Source organism: Eumetopias jubatus, unplaced genomic scaffold, assembly GCF_037043125.1.
Source record: "Eumetopias jubatus isolate StellerSeaLion01/CBP00866 unplaced genomic scaffold, mEumJub1_p1.0 scaffold_4, whole genome shotgun sequence".
Taxonomy (NCBI): Eukaryota; Metazoa; Chordata; class Mammalia; order Carnivora; family Otariidae; genus Eumetopias; species Eumetopias jubatus.
In genome coordinates, this window is record NW_028274810.1 from 117,049,618 (window position 1) to 117,071,068 (window position 21,451).

General features: G+C 41.7%; 1 protein-coding gene across 8 annotated transcripts in view; it reads left to right on the forward strand.

Annotated features, from left to right (window-relative positions):
• The window catches only part of TMEM71 (transmembrane protein 71), a 37,644-nt gene that overhangs the window by 1,920 nt on the left and 14,273 nt on the right, over positions 1-21,451 (forward strand). For 3 of the 8 annotated variants that reach the window (XM_088022751.1, XM_088022752.1, XM_088022758.1), the window contains exons 3-6: positions 1,479-1,539; positions 3,350-3,562; positions 5,081-5,253; positions 17,516-17,689. In XM_088022751.1, the coding sequence (XP_087878877.1) occupies positions 1,479-1,539; positions 3,350-3,562; positions 5,081-5,253; positions 17,516-17,689 (621 nt within the window). Of the gene's footprint in view, positions 1-1,478; positions 1,540-1,851; positions 1,884-2,327; positions 2,408-2,445; positions 3,258-3,349; positions 3,563-5,080; positions 5,254-17,515; positions 17,690-21,451 lie in introns of those variants that run through there. The other 5 variants (XM_088022754.1, XM_088022756.1, XM_088022753.1 and 2 more) reach the window with 5 other exon arrangements.

Genomic DNA, 21,451 nt, shown 5'->3' on the forward strand with positions numbered 1-21,451 from the left:
TTCACTTTGGCAATGATTTTGACTTCATTTCTTTCCTTGAGAGAAATGTGGTATTTGTCGTTTTAGTAGAAAAAAAATCACTGGTTTTTTAGATGCTTGTGCATAAATGTGAAAGGAGATTGTTTATCAGCTACTATTAAGATGCAAAACTGTCTATAAAAAATACTGAATGATTTTGATAGCTACTTGCAGGAAGTAAGGGCGTTGTTAAAACGGTAGTGGTTTCAAGTTTCTTCCTTCCTCTTGTCATTTTCTCTCCAAGTCCTGCTTCTAACCCCTCCCCCCAACACACATACACCTATAATTTACTCCTTACAAATCAACCAGCCCAATCTGAAAGCCTAAACTTTGTCTTAGATATTAATCGTCCACAATGGAATCAAGTTTCACTGAGCCTATTATAAGTGTTCACACATTAGTGTATAAAATCCTGCTTTAGAGTTTAGAATATTAATTAACTGCACTTTCCCCAACTGAAATCTGTTGCTATGCCTTTGGTTAAAGTGGATTGAATGGATGGATGATTTTTTTTTTTTTTTCATTAAGAATATTCACAGGCAGGGCGCCTGGGTGGCTCAGTCGTTAAGCATCTGCCTTCCGGGGCGCCTGGGTGGCTCAGATGGTTAAGCGTCTGCCTTCGGCTCAGGTCATGATCCCGGGGTCCTGGGATCGAGTCCCACATCGGGCTCCGAGCCTGCTTCTCTCTCTCTCTCCTTCTGTCTCTCATGAATAAATAAATAAAATATTAAAAAAAAAAAGCATCTGCCTTCGGCTCAGGTCATGATCCCAGGGTCCTGGGATCGAGCCCCACATCGGGCTCCCTGCTCAGCGGGGAGCCTGCTTCTCCCTCTCCCGCTCCCCCTGCTTGTGTTCCCTCTCTCGCTGTGTCTCTCTCTGTCAAATAAATAATAAAATCTTAAACAAAAAGAAAGAATATTCACAGGCTTCATACATTGGAAAATCATTTATATAACACAAAACAAAACTTAATTTATTTTCCTCCACTAATGTCTTCTGCTCATTATTTTACAATAGAAGTGCCTTAAAATTCCCTAATGAGAGACAGTCTAGGCAGATGATTAAATTCTTCAAATTACTGAGTAAGCTAAAATAACTAGCACATTGGGTCATTGATTTTGGTATTCTACAGCTTCACACAAGATGCTTTCTTCCTCCTTTTCATGATGAGTCAGTTTGATGCTAATGGTTTATTATTGCCTCATCCTCCACTAAGAAACCTCTAAAGGAATGTTGAGTGAGAGAAGAAACAGAAGATAGAAGCCCTTAGATTATTTCTGGCTCCCCATAAAGGCCTGGTGACAAGTCATGTTAGTCCTGATTCACTGGATGGCTGCACCAGTTGGAATCTCTGCTGAGCCTGGAGCTATTCATACCTTCTTTGACGCCTCCATTAAATGCAGTCATGCATGCTGGGGAGGTGGGATAAATTCATACTTCTCTCCTGTTTGCTGATGCCGGTTCTTCTGGCTCTGAGACAAGATATACTGGAGAGCCGTCTCCCACATGTGTTTTTCCAAGGTATTCCATGGGACTTTTCTCAAGACAAGTTAATCATGTTTCTTCCTGTGTGTCTTACTTTGTTGTATTCCTGGTTTAAAAATACTGGTTTTAGCTATCATCCAGTTTTGGTATGGGCATAAATCTTTAGTCCCATGGACATACAAAATGAAAACTTTCCTAACCTAATAATGGAATTTGAGGGGGTGGCTGTGAGTGTGGGAGCAAATGTGAATTGTTTGGAGAGCGGAGAAACTGCTGGATGCTGATGAATAGTTACTTTTTCTCAAATTGATGTTCTCCTAAATACGCTTTACTATCTTACTTTATAAGAGCAACAAGATTCTACACCAATGCCCAAGCTGGCCGAATTCCGTTCCCCACAAAAACATGTAGAGTCTACCATTTTGTTCAAGTTCTACAATGAAGTCTCTCCTTTTCCTTCCTTCCTTCCCTCCTTCCTTCCTTCCTTCCTTCCTTCCTTTTTTTTTTTTTTTCTGTCTCTTCTCTCTTATTCCTCATGCAGGTCTCATTGATGTTTTCTCTAGCATTTTGTAAAATGTGCCAATGGTATTAAGGAATCATGCATTGGTGTTAGAACCTGCTCTTATTTGTAAATTCTAGGCCTCTTGCTACTATCAGATCAATCAGCCAAGGATGAACAAGAAGGCCATGAGGAACAAGCACATGCTTTAGAGTCAGATAGACTGGAGCTCGAATCCTAGCTCTGTCACTCATCAGCTATTATAAAATGTCCAAGATCTTCGTCCTTCTGCATCTCATGTTTTTTTTTTTTTTTTTCCCTACAGTCCAATGAAGATTACAATACTTAGCTTTTGGGGAGGTTTGTGAAAAGTAGATAGAGCATGAAGTATGAGCCAGGCTCATAGTAAGTTTTTAATAAATAATATCCATTTAAAATAGTATTTTACTAACTTTAGTGCATGTATTAATTGTGTACAGGTTTCTACATTTAAAACTTTATCAGAGGGCTCAGTAGGTTAAGTGTCTACATTTGGCTCTGGTCATGATCCTGGGCTCCTTGCTCAGTGGGGATTCTGCCTCTCCCTCTTCTTCTGATCCCCACCACCCAGTTTGAGCACAACCCCCAGTTTGTGCTCTCCCTCCCAAATAAATAAATCAAATCTTTAAAAAATTAAATAAAACTTTATCAGAAATTCAGTAGAGCTTGTGGCATGAGGTGGCCTTTCAATCACACAGGCATATGATTGTTTATCAAACCTAAGGCACATGGAGATTTTTCCAACTGAATAGATTTCCCTGGATACCAAATCACAAACTACAGGATCATTTGTACAGCTGACCTACAGGGAAATTGGCAAAGGCCAAAAATATCTCTTTGACTGCTTGTTCACCCTATAATTCATCTGTGTCTGGTGGCTGCATAGTTGTAATTTATCAATCACAGGGAAAGAGTAAAGATACTGCAATTGGAGGGCTATTCAAAGAAAGGGGGTGGAGACTATAAGCTTCCAATATCCCAGATAGGCTGTTTTGCAATTTTTCCATCCAAGAAAATGGATTAATGTCAAAGATGTAGTTGCATCATATGGTGAATAGACTGATTAACCATAATGTTTTTATCAACATGTTTAAAACAGAAAGAGGCACTAAATACCTTGTCGTTTAATGCTCTCACTAGTGAGAAGATGAAGCCCAGATTAAGAGTGACATTCTTAGGGTGGCAGAAGTAACTGGTAGCCATGAATGCAAAAGAGGTATTTTCCTTCACAGTGGCTAGAAATGTGGTTTTTGTGGGACTGGATGTAGTGGTTAGAGATGTAAAGGACTTTCCTTCTTCCCTCTTTAGTTTTGCCTGTGATTTCCTAGATGGTGGCACTTCCTTCGAATGCTGCTCTGTAGATCTCCTGACAGCCTCCCACTTTGCCTGTCGCCGAAGTCCCAGACTCCTCTCCAATGGCTACTACACTTGGACAGAAGACAGTTTCCTTTGTGACAAAGATGGCAACATAACTCTGAGCCCACCCCAGACCAGTGTTCTTTACAAGGAGAATTTAGTTAGGTAAGTAGAAGATACTACATAAAAGAATCTGAAGTCCAATCCACCCACTAGTTATTCATTCATTCATTTGTTCATTTAGCAGTGATTTCTAAGAGCCCATTACTGCTCCAGACTTTGGAAGCACAAAGACTGATATGGGGCAAGGACAGCTGACATGAAAGCAAACAAACGTGATGAAGCAATATGGGTGTGTGGGTAGAGGTCTGAACAGAATGCAGTGGAGAAAAGGAAAGGAAGCCTATTTCATTTGGGAAAACAGGCTAAAACAAGATTCCTAGACATAATGAAGATTGATTTGAGTCTTCACAGATGTAGGATGTTAGCTAAAATGAAAGTAGCAAAGGAGACTTCCAGAGAGGGAATGGGCATGGGGCGCTGGGAGACCCTGTGCCATTTGGGACATGGCAGGTGGTTTGGCAGAGATACAACTCAGGGTGGAAGGGACAGGAGAAAAGACTGAGCAGATACAGACTGAACAGAGAAGCTTCAAGTCCAGCTGAGGGCATTGATTTTTGTTCTGAAGGTAGAGAGGAGCCATTGACAAATGACAAATGACCAGATTTATCCTTAGCACATTAACACTGATTACAATGTAGAGGATGGGTTGCTGGGAGTGTGGATGGGTGAGTAGCCAAAATCTTTCGGAAATGGAAATCAAATTATGTCATCACCATGCCCCTCCCTTGACATACCCAGTGGTTTCCCTTTGCTCTAACATCAAATTCCAACTCTTCACATAATGTTACAATAATGGAAAACCATTCAAGATTCTTTATTCTCTGCCTTAATTTTACCTCTTCCAGCCTCATTTCCTAGCATGGCCCAATATGAGACTGACTTGTTCTTCAATGAATAGGACAGATCATCCTATGCAGCCCAGTGGTCACCTATCCTCAGAAGCCTTTCTTGACTCCTGATCAGCAATGCCCTTCCTCGTGCTCTCAGAGCAGCCTCCAGTTAATTCTGTCAGAGCACACATCCCCTACATAGCATGGTAATGCAGGGCAGAGACTATGGAGCCAGCCTGCCTGGGTTTGCATCCCAGTTATGACACTTACTAGATGTATGACCTCAGCCAAGTTACTTAACCTTTTGTGCCTCAGTCTCCTGATCTGAAAAATGGGGTCACAATAGTACTTCCCTCATGGGGCTGTTCCAAGGATAATGTGTTACTTTATGTAAACCACAAGGAAAGACATCTGGTGTGGGATAAGCTCTGTGAAGTCATTAGCTTCATCTGCATAGTTCTTGTCTCTTTCCTGTACTGGTTTGTGAACTTTTTGTACCAAAGGTTTTATCTTGTATCTCAGTATCTTTGATATTGATCCAGGCACCTGGAACACACAGAAATTTAAGGACCTTCTGTGGGATTAACAGAGGGAACAAATGAAGTGAGCTTTGCAGATCTGAATTACAGAGATGTGTTCTATGCATCAAATCACTTCCACTAAATTCTTGGTTTTGAACCAAAGGTGGCTGCTATTCATTATGCATCATGCTACTTTCGTTTCTCTCCAGAATATTTAGAAAGAAAAAGAGAATCCGCCGTTCCTTTTCTAATCTCTTCAACCTCGGTGCCTCTAAATCCTGGCTGCATGGAAACATCTTTGGTGATGTTGACTCTTCCCTAAGTGAGGACACCTGGTTAGAGGGGGTCAGGAGGCTGGACATGTACCATTGCAATGAAATCGGTGAGTTTGAATCTCCTTTTCCACAGTGAAATATCATTCACAAATGGGCAGTAGCAACCATGTGGTCCTGGACCAATTGCATAGAAAGGATGGGCCACATTTTTAAAAATCACCTAAAGTTCTCTCCACACTACTTATATGATCTAACTACATATGTATTCATGTCATGTGTTATGCAAAATAGCCTAACTTAAATGTGTAAATTATTAAGCTGATAATACCTGAAGAATGTATTTGTACATCTTCAATATGCCTTCTCTATATGGGATATAGATGGAGAAAAGACACTGAAGTTGGGGTCCAAGTCCCAAGTAACTGAGGTAGTTACTTAATTTGGCGATGTCTCAGTTTCCTTATTTTCAAAACAAGATACATATGCGAGTATAATAATATATATATGCCTGTTGAAATACATGCTATATATATTAGATATACGTGTATATCATATATATACACGTAGACATATTAAATATACATGATATTGTTTAAACATATTATGCAATACACATAATACAATATTAATATATGTAAATATGTGTGTATAGATACACATATATGTACATAAACACAATGATGTGGACTCAAAGTATATCTTAAAGGTTAAATGGGACGTGAAAGTCAAGCATAGTTCAATCCCTGGTACTCAGTGATTTGTAGTTACAATTATTTTTATTACTAGCATGGAAACAATGGATATTTATTGGGCACCTACCATCTGCTAGGCAGTGTGCTAGGTCTGGGGACATAAGAGTAAATACAAATAACATAACCCCAGTCTTTAGTTTGCTGGGGCAGTGGGGTGAGGTTCAGATCTTTGTCAAATAATTGCACAAATAAATATAGAATAATTATGGTAAATGCCATGGAGAAAAAGTATATGATGTAACAGGACACATTACCCAATCAGAAACTCAGGAAAGTTGTCCCCATGAAAGTGGCATTTGAGCTGTTTTCTACAAACTGGGAAGGGCTTCAATGGGCAAAGGGGGAAGGTAAGAGCGTTCTGGACTCAAGAGACAAAACGGCTAGGTCTGAGGAATCTAGGGAGTAGGTTTGCTGGGTGAGGGAAGACCACATGCATGGTTTGGAGCATGTTGAGTTTAAGTTCCTTTGGCACATAAGGGGCAAGTCAGTCTGGAGCTCCAAGGGACAGTGTGAGATAAAACAACACATCCGTGAGTTGCCTCGCTCTAGGTGGCCCCTGAAACCATGGAATGGGTGAGAAAGATTAGGAAGAGGGTAGAGTTGGCAAAGAGGAAGTCTAGAAGGGAGCATTTTGAATGGGTTTAATAGAACAGGAGTAGCCTGCAAGAGGGATTGAGAGGAGGCATCCAGAGAGGTGAGAGGAAAACTAAGTGTTGTGAAATAAGAATCAAAGGAAAATACTGCTTGAAGAAGGCTGGGCCAGTCATCAGGGGCAAATCATGCCCAGGGGTTAAACAAGATGTCAACCGGTTTCATCGATCTGGAAGTTATGGGTGGTGGAGTGATGGAGGCAGAAGAGAACTAGGAGGGATGCCTGGGTGGCTCAGTTGGTGAAGCGCCTGCCTTCGGCTCAGGTCATGATCCCAGGGTCCTGGAATCTAGCCCTGCATCGGGTTCCCTGCTCAGGGAGGAGTCTGCTTCTCCCTCCCCTGCCCCCCCCGCCACTCGTGTTCTCTCTCACTCTCCCTCTCTCAAATAAATAAATAAAACCTTTAAAAAGAGAGAGAGAACCAGAGGGTAGAGGATGAAGAGTGTGGGAGGTAAGGAAATAGAGGCATGGGGTATTGAGGACCCTTCAGGATGTCTTCTGAGAAGGGAAGGAGAAAGACTTGGTCCCTCACACACACACACATTCCACTCTGGTCACACTCATCCACTCTCAGTTTCCCGAATGGACCATGTTCTTCCACACTTCTGTAGCTGTGCTCATGATGTTCACTCTTCTGGAATTCATTCATTCATTCATTGGGAAGATCTTATTGAGGGCCAGCTATGTACCAGGCACCTTTTTACACACTGGGACATAGTGGCAAACAAACTTGTTCTCATGGAACTTGCATCCCTGTGGGGGGAGACAGACAATACATAAGTTACATAGCACGTTAAAAGTGGTAAGTGGTGTGGGGAACAACAGAGGAAGAAGAGATGGGGATTGCAGGTTTAAGTAGGGTGATTAAGATGGCCTCATGAGAATGACTTCTGAGCATTGACTTAAAAGTGGGACTAAAGCATCTAGGAGAGGAACAATCCAGGCAAAGGAAATGCCAGCACAAAGGTTCTGGACTAGGAGCATCCCAGGGCTGAGTGTAAGGGGGAGAGAGAAGATAGGATTGAAGAGGCATGTGGCTGGGTGCAAGTGGGGAAGGACAGGGACAATGGGAAGCCAATTCAAAAGCTTTGCCTTCTACTTTGAGTAAGAGGAGAACCCACTGGAGGATTTTGATCAGAGGAATAACATGATTCCATTTACACATTGACAAGATATCTCGGGCTGCTGTGTTCAGATTAAATGTAAGGTACGTATTGCAGAAGAAGCAAGGAAACCAGTTAAGAGGCTGTTGGAGTGACTCAGTGGGGAGAGAATAGGAGCTTGAACGAAGCAGGTAGAGGTGAGAACCAGTAGGACTCTGGATACATTTCAAAGATAGTGCCAACAGGAAAAAAAAAAAAAAGAGCCAACAGGATTTGCTGATGTGGCCTTAGAGAAAGAAGTCAAGTGTATTTATTTATAAGCTAAGTACTTTACATTCTGTCCTGTTTAAGTATATTACCTTGTTTATATACATTATCTTGTTTAGATATCCCCAAACCCCCTCGTAAGTAGGTCATATGATCAGAATTTTTTATAATTACAGTGAAAGTGAGGCTCAGGGTTAACTGACTTGCCCAAGTTCATTTAGTTTATAAACAGCAGAACTGGAATCCATTGTGGGTCTGTCTGGTTCAAAAGCCCAGTCTTTGCTCTAGTGCCAGTAAGGATTTTGCTTTTCTTTCCAAGATGAAATCCAACATATACCCCACAGCCCAGGCTCAAACAGCAAGCAAGGGAGTCATATAATACAACAATATAATAATTTAAAGGTATAGTACTTGCATGTCTTACTATTTTTCTCATTCTGCTTCCTGGACAGAGAACACAATGCTACATTTATTTTTTTAAAAAAACTTTGTAAGTTGTGGGAATTATAGATTCATGAGAAGTTGCTAAAAATAGTACAGAGAAGGCCTGCATACTCTTCATCCAGATTCCCTAGCTGGTTACAACTTACTCAACTATATACAGTCATTATCAACACCAGGAAATTAACATGGACACAATATGATTAAGATTTCACCAGTTTTTAAATGCACTTGTGTGTGTGAGAGTGTATTACTACATCAATTTAAAAACAGAGTAAGTACTTGTTAAATGAAGACATAATTCTTATACAAACAAAAGATTAATTAAATGGAGTGTATCCTAGTTTCCACAATAACAAGGATGTATAAACAAGACAATGAGAAGAGAAGGAGGCAGGGCGGTGGGGGATGAGCCTGGAAAGATAAACTGAAGTTATATTTGGAGAACCTTCTGTGCCGTGTTGAGGAGCTTGTATTTTATCCTACTCGATCAAAAGTGTCTTAGAAGGCTCTTGAGCAGCGCGATAACATAATCAGATTTGAATTTTCAAAGATTACCTTGACAGTAACATGAAGTGAAGATTGGATGAAGGGTACCAAGTGGGAGCTCAGGGGCACTTAAAACCAACAGGCAGACAAAGTAACATGGATCTGGAAATAGAGAGGAAGGAAGAGATTTAACAAATATTCTTCAAGGCAGAGTGGACAGGTTGGTCAACGACTGAATGTAACTATGAGAAGTGGGAAGAATCAAAGCACGCTGAGGGTCGGCAGGAAAAGTTCAGCCATCATGAAGGCCTGGAAGATAGTACTAGCAGAGTGACGAGGAGAATGGGCGCTTGAGCTGAATGGGCCTGAATTCAAGTCCTGAAACCATCTTTTCCAACCTGAGTGTTCTTGGGCAAGTTAATTAACCCCCCTGACCTCCATTTCTTCACATATAAAGGAGGATAATAGTAACACATAGAATTATTGTGAGGATGATATGCACTAATTCATGAAAAGTACATATTAGCATAGGGGCTGGTGTTCTGCTTGGGACTTATTAGCTCTAAAGAGGCAAAAAAAAAATGATTTGAGTCAAGAAACGAGACAACAAATTCTATTTCACATGAACTGAAATTGAGGCAGCAATGGGAAGTGGAAAGATAGCCAGGGGAGGTTTGGAAACCTAATAAAAGCATTGCAGAACAAGAAAGGACCTAAAGATATTCCTTTGGAAGCCAATAGGAGAAGTTGTAGAGGTCTCTGGAATAAAGGGGTTTACCTATAGAAAATGTGAATGAGCAGAAAGGGGAGTCAAGAAAGGAACTGAGGAGGTCAAACAGAAGCTCCAATCATTATTTCCCCTAACAACAATGAGTGTCATGGGCCAGAGTTATCCCAACCAATCCATATATCTTTTAAAGGTTTTATTTATTTATTTGAGAGAGAGAGAGAGAGCAAGTAGGGGAAGGGGCAGAGGGAGAGGGAGACTCCCGCTGAGCAGGGAGCCCCACATGAGGCTCAATCTCAGGACCTCAAGACCATGACCTGAGCCAAAGGCAGATGCTTAACTAACTGAGCCATCCAGGTATCCCCCAACGAATCCATATTATGTACATCCCCTCTCTCCAGCGTCTGTGAAGGAGTATTACTCGTGTGTGTGTGTGTGTGTGTGTGTGTGTGTGTGTGTGTGTGTGTTAAGAACACTCAACATAAGACCTACCCTCTTAGCAAACTTTTGTCTACAACACAGCATTGTTAGCTGTAAGTTCTGTGCTGTGCATTAGATTAGTAGGACTTATTCATCTTGTACATCTGAAACATGGACTGCTGAAATCACATAGTATTTCTCCTTCTGTGTCTGACTTATTTCATTTAGCATAATGTCCTTTAGGCACATCCATGTTGGTGAGGTTGTGGAGAAAAGAGAACTCTTGTGCATTGTTGGTGGGAATGTAAATTGGTTCAGCCACTATGTAGAGGTTTCACAAAAAAAAAAAATTAAAAATAGAACTACCATATGATCCAGCAATCCCACTTCTAGGCATGTACTCAAAGGAATTGAAATCAAAATCTCAAAGAGATATCCTCACTCCCAGGTTCACTGCAGCATTATTTACAGGAGCCAAGATAGAGAAACAACCCAAATGCCCATCAATGATGAATGGGGAAAGAAAATATGGTATATACATATAATGAAATATTAATCAGCATTATTAAAAAAGGAAATCCTATCATTTGCGATGAGATGGAGAGAATATTATTCTTATCTCCATTTTATAGAGAGGGAAAACTAAGGCAGATTAGACACTTTCCCTGGGGCCACACAACTAATAAGTAGCATAGCCCAGATTCCACCCAAGAGTCTTGAGTACATGCTCAGTACACTATACCCAGGCAAAGTTCTCTGGGGAAAATTTCTCCGACAGGGAACCAGAAGTGCATGTCATAGAAGAGGAGAATATAAAGAAATGGCTAATGGTGTACAGCTTAATAAAGAAGTCAATTCAAGTGTCCTATCGTCCTGAAAGTTTCTGATAAATAAGTTATGTAAGGATTCTTTAATCAGAAGGCAACATAGGGGTCATTTTACCTACTCCTGGCATCCCTGGCAGATGGGCACAAATGCCTACAGGAATCAGGAGCACTCATTACCTTTTAATTGAGATATAATTCACATATCTACCATTTAATGTGTACAATTCAGTGATTCTTAAAAATATATTCACAGGGTAGTTTGTGCAACCATGATCACTTTTTTAAAGATTTGTTTTAATTCCAATATAATTAACAGTGTTAAATTAGTTTCAGGTTTAGAATACAGTGATTCAACAATTCTCTACATTACACAGCGCTCATCATGATAAGTGTACTCTTAACCCCTTCATCTATTTCACCCATCCCCCCACCACCTCCCCTCTGATCACTATGTTGATTCTCTATAGTTAAGAGTCTGTTTCCTGGCTTGTCTCTTGGCTGTTATTGTTCATTTGTTTTGTTTCTTAAAATACACATATGAGTAAAATCATATGGTATTTGCCTTTCTCTGACTGACTGATCTCACTTAGCCTTATATCCTCTAAATCCATCCATGTTGTTGCAAATGGCAAGATTTCATTCTATTTGATGGCTGAGTAATATCCCATTGTGTGTGTGTGTGTGTGTGTGTGTGTGTGTACCTCATCTTCTTTATCCATGCATGCATCGATGGACACTTGGGCTGCTTCCATATCTTGTCTATTATAAATAATGCTGCAAGAAACATAGAGGTTCATGTGTCTTTTCGAATTAATGTTTTTGTATTCTTTGGGTAAATACCCAGTAAAGTGATTACTAGATCGTAGGATAGCTCTATTTTTAATTTTTTGAGGAACTTTCATAGTGTTTTCCACAGTGATTGCCCCAAGCAACCATGACCCCTTTCTAATTCTGGAACATTTTCATCACCCCAAAGAGAAACCCCACACTCATTACCAGTCACTCCCTATTCCCCGTCCCTCCTTCCCAACCCCAGCCCCTTACAACCATTAGTCTGCTTGCTGTCTTCATGGATTTGCCCATTTTGGACTGCCATGACTTTTTAAGGCTGCCTCTTCCTCTCACTGGTAATGCTGCTGCAGTCTGGCTTGCCTATGTTGACCCATCAGGTCGTTTTGAAAGTTTCCATCCCTTGGTTCTAGGCTGGTTTTCCTGAGTACATGGGGCAAGTCTCTTCTCAGTTCTAAAGCAACATTTCCCAAAGTGTGGGCTGGGGTGGCAGACACTGCTAGGACATAGAAGCCATGAACACTGGGGCGTCCGGGTGGCTCAGTTGGTTAAGCATCTGCCTTCTGCTAGGGTCATGATCCCAGGGTCCTGGGATACAGCCCCATGTAGGGCTCCTTGCTCAGCGGGGAGTCTGCTTCTCCTTCTTCCTCTACTCCTCCCAACCCCCACCTATGTGCTCTCTCTCTCTCTCTCTCAAAAGGAATAATAAATCTTAAAAGAAGTCACGAACACTGAATCTCACAGTGACAGAGAAGCTGCGGTCCCTTTTCCAATTCTCTCGGTCCTTCTGGCATAACCAAGGAGAAAGTCTCAGTTTAGAATTTTGGTAGCTCTAAGGCTCAAACTCTTGCTAGTCTTTTGTTTTCACCAAATTCTTTTAACAAAGAACAGGCTCAGAGCTTTCTGGTACAACAGTATTTAGGGCAAATTAAATAAAGTCTCATTTTCATTGTACTCAGTTTTACATTTACCTTCTCTTTATGGTATTTAAGTGATTGACATGAAGTTTCCTTCAAAGGGCAAGATTTAATGAAACAATTTAAAGAAAATATTAAAAAAGGCTGAGTCGGCAGGCTCTGGGATACGACAAAAATCAGGAAAATGATGCTTGGATCCTGGAAGTCTGGGACTCAGTGTTCTAAAGGCAATGTTTCACATATTCGGAAATTAACATCTAGTTTTCCCATAGTTGCCTCCTGGAAACATGTCCAAACAATTATAAAGCAATTGGACCACAGCAGTGCTGCACGAGTATGAGATATCTTGCTAAAATTCCCATGGTTTCCAAATATCTTCTAAATATAACAAATCAAACCACCCCCCTCCAAAATCAGTAATTAGGCAAACCGGGTGCACACAAGACTTTGAAATCCCTCATCTCTGCTGTCAACTGTAATCAAATCTTCCCCAGAATTCTTGTTTTCCGGATTTACCCAAGGCCCTGTGACTTTTATCAGCAATTTATTTTTCTCTGGAAATGTTGCCTCGTTAGAAGACTCAAGAAGAATTCAAAATTAAATTGTTCTGCTGTTTTCTCTCTGGGCAAGGGATGCAATCAAAACTTACTTCCCCTGACTTTCTCGTGCCTCGTTTTTGAGACTAAAAAGGATTTTTATTGGTTGCCTATTTTATCCTCAGCTCACCCCTTCTGCAGCTGTGTCTAGACACCTTCCTCATCAGCTGCAATTCATTTTTCAGCCATGGCATTTTGCAGCTCCCCAGACCCCCAGACTGCAGTTCGGGAGACATTCCCAGGGCCTGTGAGTCATACTGAAAGAAGATAAAGCATTCTTGCAGGGAGGACTGATTAGGACTGCCCACTCCACTTCTGCCAGTCCGAGGAAAGAAAGGCAGGACAACCTCAGGCAAAGCTTCCCAGCCTGAGGTCTGTGGTTTTCTCCAGAGCTAATTCCTCTCCTATAAATATCTTTGATGGCAGCATCTGTATGTGGCTTTGTGTTTCCCTCCACGGCAAACAATAATGCCCATTTTATATGCAAGGATATGGAAATACGCTTAGAAGAAACACACCCTTTTAAAACAGAAGTAAGCTAGATTGAATTTAAATAAATTGGGAGAAACAGAATAGAATTAATATCTTCAAATGTAATACAAAAGAGCTGTTTGCTGAAATGTTATCTGCATTAGGATCCTCTCGTTTATTGTTAAGGTTGGAGACAAAAATTAAATGTCAGTTAGGGAAAGTGTACATTTGGGGACAAACCATGTCTTCCCACAGATGAAAATTCCTTGATCATTCTTTAATGTTAAGATTTTTTTTGTAGTTTCCTTCTTTAATGCCATCTCTTCTAGAAAATTCTGCATAATAGTCCAGTACCCCACATAGGACACATTTTTAGTTCATCCAGCTCCCAGCACAAAGCTCTAAGTTCTACAAGGCAGCAGAGCACAGGGACATTTTGATTACTCTCACATATCTCCCATCCACAGCTCTGCAGATTTTAGTTAAGCATCACTCTTCAAGAAATAATCAGCCATGAAAGTTCTCAGTTCTTTCTCACTTCCATGTGAATTTGACCGGATAGGCTTCTCTCTCTCTCTCTCTTTTTTTTAACAGATATAACTGATTTACAAAGAACTATACATATTTAATGTGTAAATTTGATGAGTTTGAACAGGTGCGAAACCTGTGGCACCATCACCACAATCAAGGCATTAGGAATATCCAACCACTCCAGAGTTTCCCTGTGTCCCTGTGTGTGTGTGTGTGTGTGTGTGTGTGTGTGTGTGTGTGTGTGTGTGTAGTAAGAACGATTAATATGAGATCTACCCTCTTAACAAATGTTGCAGAGCACAATGCAGTTGTTAAATATAACTACTATGTTATTTAGTGAATCTCTAGAACCTATTCATCTAGCGTAACTGAAATTTTATACCCATTGAACAGCAATCCCCCATTCCCCGCTCCCCAGCCCCTGGAAACCACCATTCTATTCTGTGTCTCTATGACTGACGGTTTTAGGTACCTCGTGTAAATGGAGTCATGCAATATTTTTCCTTCTGGGACTGGCTTATTTCACTTAGCATAACGTCCCCCAGGTTCATCCATGGCATTGCAAATGGCAGGATTTTCTTTATTCATTCATCTATTGATGAATGCTTGGGTTGTTTTGGGAGCGTGGCCATTGTGTATAGTGCTGCAGTGCACATGGTCCAGGACCTCCTCTGCAGCATGGTCATTACTGGATGATCCCTACGTTTCACTTTCTGCTGTTTCCTTTCTCTATGGCAACCAGCAGAGATGCTTCTGCAGACTGCGTTTTGTCAAGCGGCCGCAGGTTGTGGGTGGGATGGTGGGAGGGAGACTGCAAGGTTGGCAGAAATTCCCTGGTCCAAAAGCACCAGCTCATTTGCTCAGTATCCAGGCTGAGTGGGAGGGGAGCACCACATGCAGAGTCAGCCCACCAGCCTGGGCTAGGAGGTGACTCTTCCTGCTTAAAGCCTCAAACTCAAATCAGCTTGAGCCTCCATAAAGGTGAGCACTGACCCCTGTCTCTATGGCTGTGACTCTGTTACAGTGGCCCAAGCTGTTATAGCAGCTTCTCATGTCTCATCCTCCCTGCCCCCCTACCAGAACTCTCTCTTTATTAACATATCTTACTGAACGCTAACAATACATTCCGCATTATTGCTGGTGTCTGGGGCTGGGGCAGGTCAAGTGTACTTTTTTTCATGGTGCTTCTAGTCTCGCAAGGGAGGTGGATATTAAACAAAAATGACACAAATTACGTATTATATAGTATGTGTTTATATAATAATTATGACATCATAAATTATGATTTGCCCTATGAATGCGGAATGCAAGGTGTTTTGACAAGAGTAAGGGCAATCAGGAAGATAGAGAAAATGTAGGAAAATACAGATGTTCTGTGCTTGTAAGTGCTTACCAGAGTTGCTGAAAGAGCACTAATGATCAACATTCCTTCTACACTTGGGTCTGCTCCCTCTGTGACAGGGTTTCACAACCTCAGCATTATTGACACTTGGGACTGGACAATCCCTCATTGTGAGGCTGCCTGTGCATTACAGGATGGTAACCGCATCCCTGGGTTCTATCCACTAGATGACAGTAGCAACTCACCCCCCCCCTACACACACACACCAATTTGTAACAGCCAAAAACGTCTTCAGACATTGTCAAATATCCCTGGGGGCAGAAATCTCCTCCAGTTAAGAAGCACTGTTATATGAGGACCCCATGTATTTTGGGGGGTTCCACAGTCACTTCCAGGAGCTGGGAGTCTCTCATTGCTGAGCGAGCACTTCAACACAGAGCAGTCCCCACATTACACTCGTGCTCCAAATTGCCTGGGAATATATCGTAGCAACTGAGTGTGACCCATGAGACCCTTCATGACCGGACCCCTGTTTAGCAGTCCAGCCAAGATCACTTCCTAGGAGTGCCCACATTCACATGCTCCCCTATCTTGGCTCATAGGAGAACTCGCTCTTCAGGGGACACGCTCCCCCATGTTCTCGCATGGTTAATGTCTTTTCTTCTTTTCCTCCTCTTCACTCCCTTGTTCTCTTGCTCCTTCCCCCACTCCCCTCCTATTTATTCTGTCTCTGCCCTTCCGTCTTCCTGCTATCTCCCCGGAAGAACTCCTACTCATCAAGTTTTCACTTAAGTACAATCTCATCTGTGAAGCCTGCCGGGATTCCCCTGATAGACTCAGACACTCCTTCCTAGACTCTCACTGGATGCCTTCTGCTGCCCTTCATGGTAGCAATGACCCCACACTGCATCCTAATTGTTGGCATGTATGTCTATCCCTCTCCAGACCACAGCCTCCTTGAATTAAAAAAAAAAAAAGCTAAGATGTTTATTGTATTTTATCCAGCATTTTAAGGTATTTTACAGAGGGAGAATGTCCTTCACAGCTATTATCTTTCTCCCCCACCAGAACATAAGGCACATGAGGGCAGAGACATCATCTTCACAATTGTATCCTAGCAGCTGGGTCAACTTCTCATATAGAATCACATCCAGTAAATGTTTGCTGAATGAATGAATGAATGAATGAATGAATGAATGAATGAGAAATAGAAGGACTTGGCTCTGCTATAGTTTGGTGCAATAAAGATGAGAGGCGGGAGCACCTGGATGAATCAGTCAATTGATTGTCAGACTCTTGATTTCAGCTCAGGTCATGATCTCAGGGTCCAGAGATCAAGCCCCGAGTCATGCTCCTCACTCAGCAGGGAGGCTGCTTGAGATTCTGTCTCTCTCTCTGCCCCTGTACCACCCCAAATAAATAAATAAATCTTTTAAAAAGAGAGGCTCATATACTCATCACACATCTCTCAAATCCATCTGTACAACCCCCAAAGCACTCGGGGATTAAGAGTGAGATATTCTATACATGAGTCTTCTTCTATACATGAGTCTTAGGCTACTAGTTCATGATCAACAAAGCCACATAGATTTTACTATATACCAAAACCACATATTACTTTATCTACCTGAAAATGCCACAGAAGTGTGCATGTCCAGTGGCACCCTCACCCAGAGCCACTGCAGCACTCCACTGTCTGCAGCATCAATTCCAGACTCCTCTACCGGGAAGTCGGTGCCTCCTGTGACCCACCCTCAGTCGCACTTTCCAGCCTTATGTCCCACTGGGTGCCTTTGCTCTAACCACATTGGAATGGGCCTCCTTCACTACATTTTCATGCCTCTGGCCTTTGCTCATCTCTGCACTGAAGACTCTTTTCCTCTGGGCCCCTTCAAAGATGAGGACAAATTGAAATACCACCCGACCCGGAGACCCATCTCCCACTGGACTCCAAAAGCGTTGCAATGGGGATGACCTTTGGCTACTGCGCCTGGAGAGTCAGTGACCACACACCCACACACGCACACTGAACCCTTCTCCTTTTCCAGGAGGGGATTCTGACCGTTCCCTGACTGATGCCTGGGAGTCGGAGCAGCCGAATGCAGCCTCCTCCCCCAACCATGCGGCGTCTCTGACTTCAAGACAAAACTCCCACGACGGGCTTCTTCAGTCTCATGTGATGGCTTCTGAACATTTCCCGGGGAACATATTGGATCATGCGAGTGAGTTTTTTTTTTTTTTTTTTCATCTTTGCCACACCCAAAGAACTCTTCCTTTCAGGGCCAAAGAATGAGTTAGAGATGACTAAGGTGCACTTGGGAACAGGGTCGGCCTGTGGGAGCAGGGGAGGACCCTGGCGCTGCAGTGGTGGGTGACGCATGCACAGAGGAGGTGCCTGCTTTCAGGGTGTCATCTTAGAGACACCAGAAGGACTGGATTTGCAACATTTTATTTCTTTTTTAAAAACCCCGAAGACATTTGGCAAAATGTTAAGCTTTGCTAAAGCTGGGTGATACGTACACAGGTGTCTGTGATTTTATGTTTCATACTTAGCTGTGTGTGTGACATATTCTATAAGAAGAAAAAGAAAGGAAGGAAGACAGAAGCACCCTCTAGTGCAATGCCTCTGGCAAGGAGAAGTCGAAAGATATAAAGGTATTGGTATTTCCTGTCAAGAGTAAATCTGAAATAAATTCAACAAGCACGTTCTTCAATCTCCAGTTTGCCAACATCGGATTAATCATGTATGCGCACAGTGTGGCATCAAGGCTCTGTCCTCAGCTTGCCAAGGTTCAAAGCCCAGCCCCCACTTGTTAGCTGTAACTCAGAAGCAGTTCACCGAACTCTCTAAAACAGCATTTTCCTCTGTAAATGGAGATATCATAGTTCCTACCTGGTCATGACTAAAATAATTGGAGGAAAGCACTTAGCATCATGTGTCCTGTATCCTAAGTACTCAAAATGTATGTGAGGTTATGATTACATAAGGCTGAGGTTAAAGAGAAAAAAAAAATCTTCTCTTTGTCTTCACAAAACCATGAATATGCACCTCACTGACCATCCTTCCTTTCCCAAAGGCCACTATCGCCCCAATCCATTTTGTTCCCAGGAAAGCTACCAGGTAAGTATTCAAGGCTTTTATAGTTCTCTTCCAGGTGCTGGGCTGACAGAGAAAGCAACTTTTATTGTTTAGACAGTTTCCATATGATCCACAGCCACCTCCTTCAGGCATCCCACCCTGTTCTCTGGAGGGAGGGGGTTAAGTGACCCTTTTATGTGCTCCTCTAGCTTTCAAGGTTTCCCTCTCTTATGCCCATTTCCTGCACTGCTCTTGCATATTTATTTCTGTGTCTTGTCCACCAGGCTGTGAGCTACTTGAGGATGGGCAGTATGTCTCAGTCATCTGTGGATTCCTACCTGCCCACGTAGCACCTGGTACAGAGCAGGTGTTCCAAAACTGGTGGGCAAATTAGGTGTGCTATCTCCATTTTACAGATAAGAATAATCAAGTTTAGACAGGTCAAGTAAGCCTTTGTACATGTGCTTTGCTGTGTCGTGTCTGGAATGTGTCTCCAGCCTTCTGTACCTGGAAGAACCTGACTCCTTCAAGGCCCAAATCAAAGAACACCTCTGTGGGGTCTTGTCTGCCCCCTTCTTGGCTGGTGGAGGTAACACTTGCCTCTGCTTCCCTAGCCCTCTGAACGTATCTCTACTGAAAAGATTTTCCTCTTCTTCTTCTGGCTACGAAGCCCCAGGGGGACAAGTTCTACATCTGATTCCATTTTAATCTCCTTCACATGTAGGTTGTGAGTGCACAGTCCAAGTGATGTTCTACCTGCTAAGGATATAGGCATGCCTGATATCATCTCTGTCAGTTAGGATATTTTGAGTTCCACTGGATGGAAACCCAACTCAGATGAAATTTATTGGTTAATTAATGAAAATTCCAGGCATAGATTTCAGATTTCTGTCAGTCTCTACTTCTTTTGTTTCTTGTCTTCTATGTCAGCTTTACTCTTTAAAAAAGCTATGATTACTTTATGGTGGTTCTTGGTGGCTTTGTGCCTGCAACTTCCCAGATTCTAGTCCAGCGGAAAGAGATTATAGCCTTCTCGAGTTATAACAAGAGGCCCAGTTTCAGTGGTTCTGGAAGGGTCCCATTTACATGGCAAAACCAATCACTTTGTCAATAAGTCTGTGAAGCTCCAAATGGCTAGAAGTGGATTGAATGCTGGGAGGGAACTCAGTCTCCAAGTGAACCATGCACTAAGAGAAGGGAGAGGTGGCTCCCCAGGGGCACCACCCCAGTGCCACCAAAGAACAGCAGATAGATCCTGACTATTTTCAGTGAGCTTGCAAGCAAGTGGGGAAATCTAGAGAAAGCAAACAGCAATTTTATTTATTTTTATTTATTTTTAATTTTATTATGTTACGTTAGTCACCATACAATACATCATTAGTTTTTGATGTGGTGATCCACGATCCATTGTTACAAACAGCAATTTTAATTCAGTATGTTAAGATTGCTGATGGAAATGCATGAGGGATAATGGGGGTACAGAGAAGGAGCAGCTGAGGGCCACAGGGGAGTTGAAGGAGTCAAGGAGGGCTTCTTGAAGGAAGTGACAGTTGAACTAAACCAAACTAGATACTAAGTAAATGGCTACTGATGCAATGAACTAGTGAATACCTTATATCAAATCACACAATCATATCTTTGTAGAATTTGAATTTAAACCAGTCTCTGTTCACTGTTCAAGTCTAACGATTTTAGCAGTTTGTCAAGCTGGACTTGTTTCTGTAAGGAAATATTTTCCAAATTCCACATCAAATCAGAGTCAGCTAAGAATACAAACACACTTTAGAAGGATGGTTGAGTGTTCAGCTGAACCCACAATAACTTACTGAATTCACAGTATACATGAAATACTGTACATTCGCAGTGACATCATTCACAACTGCTATATTTTGCATTGCCAATCTTCAGTACTCCACCCACATCATGGACTAAGTAGGTTTTGTTAGCTGACTCAATCTTCATTCATAGCAGAAATAGAAGAAATAAATACATTCACAGCACAGAGTCATTCCAAGTTTTAAACAACTGCTGCAAAATTGAGCTTTTGAATCATTTGGCAGAAATTAAGTTGAGGTCTGTTTATCCTTTCCTTTAGATCTTTATGTGATGGTCCTTAAGCCAGCTCTGATTTCTTTTAGGTGACTTGAGTAATACTCAGGTTCACGATTGGTTTAACTCCTATGATTATAATTGCTGTAGGATTTTGTGTCATTTCCACTGTGGCTCTATAACACTGAAATATTTTACCCATAGCAGAGTTTTGCAAGGACAAATAGTTCATAATATATGTTCTCTTTTTTGCCCTCTAGAGACACCCAGTATGCAAAGTTGCAATTCTCTTTCCCTGTCCCATTTTAGGCAAAACATTGTGTTCTGGCTAGACATGGTTTTTAAATCTTGGCTCTGACACCTCAGAGCTGAGTGACCTTGGGCAAATTTCATCATCTCTCAGTCTTGGTCTTTTCGCATGCAGAGCAATGACAGGGGTCCCTACCTCCCTCACAGTTTGTTGTGCTGATTCAATGAGGTATGAAGACTCTTTGTGAATTATAAGGCACTCTACAAATTTTAGGCATGATCCTCATCATCACCAGAATGAGATTTCTGACATTAACATATATTCCACAAAATCTTTCCCCAGCATTACAGTAGTAAAAGGCAAGCCCCAAACTGTTTATGTAGCATAATCATTTCTTAAAGACAGAAAAAAATTTGTTATTTGCTAAAATTATCTAATGAATGAATCTGTACAACATTTGATAATTTTATCTTGTTACTTATGGCAAATTGCTTGAACTGACATCCATTTGAAAATGTGTTTTGTAGGGTTTCTTTGGTGTGTGAAAAAGAAATGTTATTACAATTTTGTTGTTCCAAGATTATCAGTAATGGTTTCTAATTCATT